Source organism: Indicator indicator, chromosome 7, assembly GCF_027791375.1.
Source record: "Indicator indicator isolate 239-I01 chromosome 7, UM_Iind_1.1, whole genome shotgun sequence".
In the NCBI taxonomy this organism is placed as follows: domain Eukaryota; kingdom Metazoa; phylum Chordata; class Aves; order Piciformes; family Indicatoridae; genus Indicator; species Indicator indicator.
Window position 1 is genome coordinate 31,122,769 of NC_072016.1, and position 9,743 is coordinate 31,132,511.

Here is a 9,743-nt window from a genome sequence, read left to right on the forward strand (position 1 = left end):
CCCCCAGCGCTCAGGACTGATTGGTTTTAACTCTCTAAGATTTTATCCTCCTTGCATCGCTTGCTACCAACTCCAGCGCGCTGTCACATAGGCCCTTCTACCACAACGGCTGACCTGACCTCCAGTCCTGAGGCACTTAAGAGGGCTGTAGAATGTTCCCCCCTGGGCCTGGCCAGCCGCACAAACAGGCAGACAAGACCAGCCATTGCAGGCATCTGTATCGGGCAACCTCCTCCTCTTTCCCAGGCCTACGCCGAGGGAACCCTGCGAGACACTCTAAGGGACACAGACTGAAAGGCAAAACCAGCCCCCGACGATAGCCTAAATGGCTGCCTATGCAGGACTATTCGCATCCCCGCTCGGCGCCAAGCCTCCCCAAGGCTCGTGTGACACCAGCCCCAAGCCCGCACGCGCCTCGCCTCAGACACCGGTTAGAGGAATAGGCGGGAAGTAGCGCTCAGCCGCACCGCGCATGCGCTGTCACCGCCCAGCTGGGGCTGAGAAGCGCGGTGAAGCTATCGCGGTACCTGTGCAGTCGGGACGCCATCCTGTCCGTCGTTGCGTAGGTTTCGAGCTCGCCGGCTGGTTGGAAGCGAGGAGGAGCTTTCTTACCGGCAGAAGCTCCCACTGGGACACGTCTAGAGGTGTCCGAACGTCTCCTGGTGAGTGGAGAGGGAGAAGGAGCTGAGCTGAGTCCCAGTTGGGTCCTCATGGGGTGCTTGTGGGCAGGACTTTTCATAGCAGTGAAGGTTTAGGACTTGAAGTGGGCGGCCCTTTTCGCCCCTCGGCGTGGAGATGAGGCGAGTTCGCGTCTTTGGGAGCCGCGAGCAGCGGCGCTCCCGAAGATGTGGGGGAGGGGCGGTGTCGAATCGCGGAGCGTCGTTCCCATGCGCGGCCGCCATTTTGAGTGGTGTAGTAGAGGGTGGTGACGATCTCAAGAGAACGGCGGGCGGCAGCGGGGCTTGAGGGGGCTGAGGTTGCGCCAGTCGGAGGCCGGATAGCTCTTGAGCCGGAGAGGTGGGAGTGGGGAGCGGAATAGGAGCGGGAGAGGTGGGAGGGGGCGGCTCCGGGGAGGCGCGGTAAATGGCGCCGGGGAGCGGGCGGTGGGTCAGGGCCGCAATTTCGGCGGTAGTCGGCGCCACGCGGAGGGAGGCGGGGGATGGATGTTGCTCCGCGCCTGCTGAGGACGGCAATGGCGGCTCCCGGCGATCGCGCGGCCCATTACGGGGCCCTACTGGTACACCCTCGCCTACCCCGGTTGAGGACGTTGCGCGCGCACCTGCGCCGCGCGGGAATCGAGGCGGCGGCGCCAGCCGCCCCCGCCGCACGGGCCCGACCTTTTCCCTCTCCTCGCAGGGCCTGGTCTTGCGGAGCCGGCCTTGCCGCTGCCGCCCCGCAGGGTGACCCCACGGCTCCCTCCGGTCTGGGCCCCTGCACTGCTCAGCCCGGGTAACCCATCGCCGGGGCGCCCGGAAGGGCGGGGGGAAACCAAAAAAAAAAAAAAAAAGAAACAAGGGGGAGCGTGGCCCGTGGCGCTTTGTTTGCAGACAAAGGAAGGCCTTGTCTTTCCACGCAGGAACCGTTGAGTGGTTCCTACTTCTTTTGCTGTCGTGCTTGAAAAAACTCGCCCAAAAATAACAAAAAGCCCCCCACAAAGCCTCATAGGGCGGATGTTCAGTGCACGCTGAGTAAATAATGAGCTTTATGTGCTCTGCCTGCCCACGTGCTGCTCTCACTACACGCAGTGTTCCCTGGCAGAGTTGAGTGATTGGTGTGTGCCATGGATGTGAGAAAGTACAGTTTTAAATATCCAACAGAAATAAAGCGCATTAGCCATAACGCTAGTTATCTAAAGAGACCCGTTTAGAACTTGGGTATATGCAGAATCTCAATTTATTTTTCTTCCCCTTCTTTCTCTGTAGGGTTCAATTTTAAATAAAAGATGGACTGGACTGGAAAACATAATGGACCAAATGATACAACTAATGATGGAACAGTGGTACGACTTCGAGGCCTGCCATTTGGTTGCAGCAAAGAAGAGATTGTTCAGTTTTTCCAAGGTACCTCTAGTATAGTCAAAGTATAGTGACTTGAGTTTTCTTGCATTTTGTACAGAATGTTTTGCACATTTTTGTTCGTAATGGCTGTTAATGGGGTGGGTGGGAGGGACTGTGTTAAATTAGTATATCTTAAATAAGAATTATGCCCTGTAAATGAAATAGAAATAACCATAGATGTAGTAAAACACAGTATGTATCTAATTTTCTCTAGGTGGTAACCATACTATGCATATTCGCATAACCTGAATGTTAGCATTTAGATCAGTTAAATTGCTTGATTGGTAACTATGTTTTTTTCATATAACTTAGGTGGTTGTATTTTTGCATAGTTTAAACAGAAAAGAAGCATGGCTAAATCCATAAATGTTTAATGAAAGATGATTGGCTTGTACTGTTGGGTGATGGGGGAAAGAAGGTGGTTTTCTTTTTCGTTGTTGTTGTTTAGATATGCTTTAAGTATTTGCTACAGATGGGAATGTTTCAGCCTTTAACACTGTTCCCCTTGATGGGGTTATTTGTCCTTGGGTTAAAGGGTTGGAAATCGTGCCAAATGGGATAACATTGACGCTGGACTACCAGGGGAGAAGCACAGGGGAGGCCTTCGTGCAGTTTGCTTCAAAGGAGATAGCAGAAAATGCTCTGGGGAAACACAAGGAAAGAATAGGGCACAGGTGGGGATGGAGAGTTTGGGATGGTGTTAAATCTTTATTTTTGGGGGTTGTGGGTCAGTAATGCTTTTGGGGGGGTTGGGGAGCATTATATGGAACTGGCTGTTTTTAAGAATTTTTATAACTGATCCTAAGTTAACTTGGGAAATATGGTAGATTTGGGGGGTGGGGGAGACAGTATTGCTCTGGATAGTTTGCTAAACTCGGAAAATTGTTTGAATCGTTCTTGTGTAGGGTAATTTGTGATAAATTCCAGTTTAGCTAGACACTGTTTATCAACAGTGTATTTCTCATACTGGAAAGACATGTTTTATGCTTAATCTGTACAGCTAGACTTTACACATAGTAATTTTTGCCACTGTAAAGTGTGGGCTTTTTTCCCTATACACTTAAGATTCTTATGGTTTTGAGGAGAAACTTAAGTTGTATGGTATCTCTAGTCACTTCTGTTGGATTGTATGATTAGTTGTAGAAAACATAGTATGGCGTTTGGTAATATTCAGACACCTTTGCCTGTGATCTTATTGGTACTCTGAAAATCCTCTCTTACTAGATACATTGAGATCTTCAAAAGTAGTAAGAGCGAAATCAGAGGATTCAGTGACATGCCAAGAAGAATGATGGGACAACAACGACCTGGACCATATGATAGACCATTAGGAGGAAGAGGGGGTTATTATGGAGCTGGGCGTGGAAGTATGTATGACAGAATGCGTCGAGGAGGTGGTGGATATGACGGTGGTATGTCTATCTAATGAACGGAGGTTCTGTTGTCAGTGTCATATTTCTGACATCTTGGTCAAGAAGTAAAGAAATGGCAGTAGCTGAAATGCCCATTAGGTTTGACACATTTCTCAAGGATTTTTTACTTGTAATGTACCAAAAAGTATGACTTAGTCTTTGAGTAGTGTGAATAGTAAGAAAAGTGTATTTCCATAGAATTTGATCTTGTGCTTACATGTTTCAGTATTTCTATTATGTAAAAGGAAATTTACATTTGTGTTCTGCCCAGAAACTTATATTTAACAGTCTGTAAAGACTGTCTGGTAACTTCTGGGTGCCCAAAGATTGGAAAACTGACTTGTGTGTTGACATGTGAGCTTGGAGTGGTAATGTAATCATGCCTTTCTTTCTTTCCCTTGCACAGGGTATGGTGGCTTTGATGATTATGGTGGTTATAATAACTATGGCTATGGAAATGATGGCTATGATGACAGAATGAGGGATGGGAGAGGTAAAAACTACATTTTGTAATAATTTCTTTAGAAATATTTTTATATTATTTGAGTGGTGAGACAAAACATTTCCAAGACAGAAAAAATTGCTTGTTTCATTAGATTATTTTGTAAAGGTGGTTTGAAAAATGTGAGGAACTGGGGAATCTTGGGAAGAGGTCAATGCATTGCTTAGGGTGTCTTCTGTTTAAGTGTGAAGTATAAACAAACATGCAGTGCATTCAGAAAAACAGTAGCAGTGACTTCTCTGGCTTCTTACATAATCTTACAGGTATGTGGTTTTGTTTGTTGTGGGTTCTTTCATAGGCATGGGAGGACATGGCTATGGAGCTGCAGATGCTGGGTCCGGTTTCCATGGTGGTGGTCATTTTGTTCATATGAGAGGACTCCCTTTTCGAGCAACAGAAAATGATATTGCTAATGTAAGTGCAGTGGGGAAAAGGCTTTACAGTGTCAAGAGTTTACATGTTCTTGTCTTGCCTGTTCCAAACATGACTAAAGTTGTCCAGCAAGTGATTGGTAGTTCTAACACACCTGCCAACTAAAGCCACATCCCTGTCTGTCAGTTCTGCAAAGCTTAGTAGTAAATCAGCTTTTGTAAAGGTAACATCTGAGGTAAGATTACAGTAGTTAAACAAACTATATTTAACATTCTATTTGGTGTATTTTGTATATTTGTTTGTAGACCTGAGACTTAAGTTAGGAGACAGGGTGGGAAGACTGCAGGAAGCTGTTTTCCACTGGAGGGGACAGTATCCCATTACTCATAAGAGTGCAGTGGGGCAAATCAGAGCACACAGGCAAGATTATGGGAGTAGGTTTCTGAGTTAGCATAGGTGTGGTGATTGTGGGGGAAAGAGTTACAAGGGCTGGTTAAACAGAACCTCTACAGAGGAGCTCCATCTTTATTAGTTGCACCTACAGGCTGAGACTTCAGGCTTTGATGCAAGTGGTGAGTAGCTCTTCAGTAGTGTACCAGCAGTTGGTTTGTACATGCTGGTAAAGAGGCTATTGGTTGGAAATAGTACTGTGTGTCTCAGCTCTATAGCAAGGGAGAGCCGTCTGATTGACAGCCAGTTTTGGTTGAATTTGTAAGCGTTGCTACGAAAAATTTATTTGGCTTTGCTTCACAAAGTGTTTGTTTTTTTCCAGGATGGCTTAAAGTAGTGCCTGTGGGCAGGAACTTCTGTTTGTGCCACAGCTTTTAAAGAAAGCTTCTCAAGCTCTGCAGCTTGAGCTCTTTGTGTCATAATAGACTATAACTGTAGGTTTGACTTAACATTGAAAGTCCACTAATACTGTGGAAATCAATAATTAAATTTGTGGTAGGATGAGATTAATGGTGTGCTCCATTAAGGGCTGGGATGAAAAGAAAAAGGACTTGGCTTGAATTCTACATTAATAGGACTTGTTTGCTTTGTTCTTGTTACTAGTTTTTCTCACCATTGAATCCCATAAGAGTTCACATTGATATTGGAGCAGATGGAAGAGCCACAGGAGAGGCAGATGTGGAATTTGTTACACATGAGGATGCAGTAGCTGCCATGTCCAAGGATAAAAATCACATGCGTGAGTGTCATACACCTGAAGCTTTCATTGACCTGGGGGGCTAGCAGGCTTCATAAGGATAAATAGAATACAGGGCTTTGAAGTGCATTTCACTTAAGTTGCAGTGCAGTAAACATTCAATTCTCACAAGCTTTTGTCATTCATCACCTTTCAAACTCACTTCTAACTGTAAGCTGGGATGGGTTTTTTGCTGGGTATCTCTGTGCTTCTAGTTTCTGACACAAAATAGAAAGCAAGGTTGTTTTTGTTCCCTGCAGAGCATCGGTATATTGAGCTATTCCTGAATTCAACTGCTGGAGGTGGTTCTGGCATGGGAGGCTATGGCAGAGATGGAATGGGTATGCATCACTTCAGACTTAGCTGACACTTTGTCAAGTCCTAAGGAGTCCCAGGCTTGTAACAATGTGCTTTCTGCCTTACAGATCAAGGTTATGGCTCTGTTGGTAGAATGGGGATGGGTAGCAACTACAGCGGTGGATATGGAACGCCCGATGGCTTGGGCGGATACAGTAAGTAAAGTTTCTGCTCTGCTACATGTACTGGGGGGAAGTGCTGCTACATCCATCCTCTGATGGACTGTGGGAAAGGGTGGTGGGCTCTGCATATGGTGCAGTGCTTGTGCTGGGAAAAGGGGAAGGAGGGGAGTGGTTGCTTGCTGCTGCAGCAAGTGCTTGGAAAAGCAGTGCTGAAGTATTTGTTTTAGTGTAAGTTAAGTCATCGTTAACCACTTCTGTATTACCCATCACATTTTCTCTTTTTTTAAGGTATGTATGCGTGACCTTGTGTCAATTGTTTGCAGGTCGTGGCAGTGGAAATAGTGGAGGATACTATGGGCAAGGCAGCATGGGTGGAGGAGGATGGCGTGGAATGTATTGAAGGATAGCCTTGCTTCTGCAAAACATCCTGGAAAAAACAGTCTCTGGTCTACTAGACTTTCTTACAAAATTTAATTTCTTTTGTATTTTAAGAACTTTATAATGACTGAAGGAATGTGTTTTCACAATATTATTTGGTAAGCAACAGATTGTGATGGGAAAATCTGTTTTCTGTAGGTTTTATTTGTTGCATACTCTGACTTTAAATAAATTTTTATATTCAAACCACTGATGTTGATACTTTTTATACTAGTTACTCCTAAGGATGTATTACATATTCAAGACTACAGTCAGTTTAAGATGTTGTACTATGGTTAAATAAAGGTGGTTGTACTGTAACTCCTATGAACATTGATTCAGTTCTATGTAATCTTGGTGTAGTGAATGAGGTTGGAAAATCCGCTTCAGGGGGAAAAGGTAGAAGACTAGGTTAGTTATTTGGTAATGACCTTTCCTAACCCCTTTTGATAAGTTGTATGTAGTAATTCCTCGGTGTGGAGGCTCAAAGTCATTGTTTGGCTTTCTTTCCTGTACTGCCACAACTCACCTTCATCCCCAAATCCATGGCCTCATGCCTCCATGTTTATTTCCAGGCTTTGCTGTAGGACTGCAGAGGCTGCATTTCACAGGTGTAACTTGCCCGGCAAACCAGCAATAGCAGGGCTGTGGGCTAACAGGAAATAAGTCAAATACTGGTTCATTTGAAGCTGGCTACTTAGTGATTTCTTTCTTTTTTTTTTTTTTTTCTTTTTTTTTTTACACAAACTGCTTTTGGGAAGAATGGGGGATTTGACACAAGTTATGACTTCTTTCATGAAATTGTATTTAAACAGTTCAACTTTCTTTAGCTGCACAGAGCTGATGTGTCTGTATTTGTTCACAACTTGACAAGCCATTCTTTTGATGAGCTCATGAGAAGCAAGGTATCTAAAGTAACAGCCCAGTACTTGTTAAGTAACACAACCCAAACACGCTGATAAAACTTGTGCATTTGTGACATGTAAGATATGTAAGAAACTATTGTTTGAAGACACTTAACATACCTGATGTGTAATGAAAAAAGATATTTATTCTTCTGAGCCAGTGTGATCTCCGAAATTAACTGCTTTGTCCTCAATGCCTCCCTTAACATGTCAAATGTGATCTTGGGTATTGCAAGTCTGTCACCTGTTTTGCTAGTACTGTGTTATCTATGTAATAAACGTCTTCTTGTGGGAAGGAGAATGGAGTTTATTTCACCATAGAGTGTGTTCTTTTGTCACAGTGGCTGCAAATCAGAGCTGTCGGGGTAAAAGTGGCACAGGAGGCTTTCCCAGTACTGGAGTATTTGTGGCTAGGAAGGGGAGAGAAGGTGAGAGCTTAGCAGTGATCTTACAGAGCTTTGAACTTGGGTGCTCTTAACCCATCAGGGTCACGGTCTGCTGCTGAAAAAACTTGCGTGGTTCTTATAGATGGCAAAGGTCAGGACGAGCATCTAGCTGGAGGGAAGGAGCAAGGCTGAGCCTATCTTGCACTTACCAGAACCACCTTTTTCTAATGCCCCCCACTTCCTCCCTCACTGCTTTGCCTCCCATTCTCAGGGAAGGAGCACTAACCCTTAAACTACTGAGAGCAGGCAGGAACTTCAACCATGCTGTCTGCACAGGTACACTGGTGGGGAGTGACACCGCTGTACAGAGGAGTGAATCCCTACACAGCCATGCTCACCCTGTAATGAGCAGCATTGAGCACTGACTCTTACAGGTCACAGCAGGAGCCTTTAAGCTGCAGAGGAATGGTTTTAAGAAAAAAACTTAAAAAAAAAAAAAAAAAGTCAGGCAAGTGAACTTTCAGTCTCCACAAAGCTACATGTGGGCTTTTGCTGTGAAGACCTTAAGTGCTTGTTTGCCTGTGAAGAATGGCTAACATAAACAGAACCTAGAGCTCAGCTGGCCTTTCACTTTATTCCTAGAGGAGGGAGGTGCATCCATGGTAAGAAACTTCTCTGTGGGGGGTGGACTCTGCAGGGAGGAGGAGCAGCCTCAAGCCATTTCCCAAGCATACAAATGAGGCTGTTCTGACAGTTGGAGCAAACCCAACAAACCTTTCTATGCTTAGTAGGAATCTCAATCTGTCAACAAGAGAATTTTTAGAAATACAAAAGATTAATAGTGTGGTCCAATAAACTGCTAAAAGCAGGACAGGTGTGTGGCTTGATGCCAAGGGAAATAAAACCACATGGAACATCAACCATTCCCCATTTCGTTCAAGACAGAGTAAGAAGCAGCCATCTGAATAATGATACACTGCTTGAGTGACATCTGCCCCTGCAAATGGCAGTACAGAGGAGAGGACACAACTGCAGCTAATAGAAATTGAATTGATTGCATTTTATGGAAAACTCTTCATTGTAAAAGAATGCCTAACTTTAATTTTGTTTAGTTGCACACTGTTTGAAAAGTTACTTCTTGAAGACAGTACAGATCAGCAGCATCTACACCCTAAATCAAACCCTGCTGCCTCCATACTTGCCCCACTCAAAATTCCCCTAAAAATGCCCTCAGGTTACTTTCAGGAGGCATGTGAGCAGCATGTGGCTTGTGAGGTCAGTGGCAGGGTAGCTCTCTACTCCTCAACATATGCAAAGTCTTCCTAAACACCCAGAACAAGCCATAATGAAATACAACACTTCTACAAACTTTAATTAAATTACATTATTCCCATAGTTAAGTTGCAGATCAACTAAATTTATTTTTTTCCAAAAGCTATTTACAGATTTACAAATTGTTGTTTTATATTTTACAAAAATTTACATCAGGTAATTTTCAAATAATTTTTCTTTACAAAAGCTACATAAGCAACTACAGGGACGTGTTAGAACAGCTGGATGAGCTTTTAGAATATTAACTAAATACCTACCCTCAAAGCCAAAGCTAAGCTCAAAGTGCAAGAACAATTAAAAGATCTGTTTCAAAGCCTCCCTTTTCCTGTTGGTAAAAAATCTGCAAGCCTGTGACGGAAGGAACTACAGGGCCAGTAATTCTGCTAAGGGCTCGCCAGTGGTGCCCAGGGTGTGGAGACTGCACAGTTTGAGCCCATCACACCAGCAGCTAAAGGGAGGGAGGCAGATGGGTGACACTGCAGTGACATGAGAGTGACGACAACTGATCAGAGGATGCATTTGTGCTGCCTACAGGAAGAATAAGATTTACTCTCCACCAGAAGGTTACCACCAGCATGAAGAGAGGTCAGACCTAGATGTTCTCAAAAGTGCTCTGGAAAAATATGATGTTTAGGAACAAACTCTGGAAGTTTGAGAGAGATGATGACAAAATAAGGAGAAACCTTCCTATCCAA

The 9,743-nt window shown here is 44.6% G+C and overlaps 1 protein-coding gene across 3 annotated transcripts; it reads left to right on the forward strand.

The window, feature by feature from the left end:
* Positions 1-517: 517 nt before the first annotated feature.
* HNRNPH3 (heterogeneous nuclear ribonucleoprotein H3) lies at positions 518-6,691 on the forward strand. 3 transcript variants are annotated; one of them, XM_054382582.1, is made up of 10 exons: positions 518-662; positions 1,923-2,060; positions 2,593-2,731; positions 3,282-3,469; positions 3,876-3,962; positions 4,270-4,385; positions 5,397-5,532; positions 5,790-5,870; positions 5,955-6,041; positions 6,332-6,691. In XM_054382582.1, exons 2-10 carry the CDS (start codon positions 1,943-1,945, stop codon positions 6,406-6,408), a joined length of 1,029 nt encoding a protein of 342 aa, XP_054238557.1. In that variant the 5' UTR covers positions 518-662; positions 1,923-1,942; the 3' UTR covers positions 6,409-6,691. The 3 variants fall into 3 exon arrangements, with proteins under 3 accessions (XP_054238557.1, XP_054238558.1, XP_054238560.1); XM_054382583.1 differs by having other exon boundaries at positions 3,282-3,424; XM_054382585.1 differs by lacking the exons at positions 518-662; positions 2,593-2,731 and having other exon boundaries at positions 2,026-2,060.
* The last annotated feature ends 3,052 nt before the right edge of the window (positions 6,692-9,743 follow it).

What these genes read in the sequence shown, in the direction of transcription:
- HNRNPH3 (XM_054382582.1), top strand. Translation starts at nt 1,943, where the DNA reads ATGGACTGGACTGGAAAACATAATGGACCAAATGATACAACTAATGAT. An exon ending in AGGTGGTGGATATGACGGTG is followed by an intron (nt 3,470 to 3,875) that starts GTATGTCTATCT and finishes TCCCTTGCACAG; the next exon opens with GGTATGGTGGCTTTGATGAT. An exon ending in CTATGGCAGAGATGGAATGG is followed by an intron (nt 5,871 to 5,954) that starts GTATGCATCACT and finishes TCTGCCTTACAG; the next exon opens with ATCAAGGTTATGGCTCTGTT.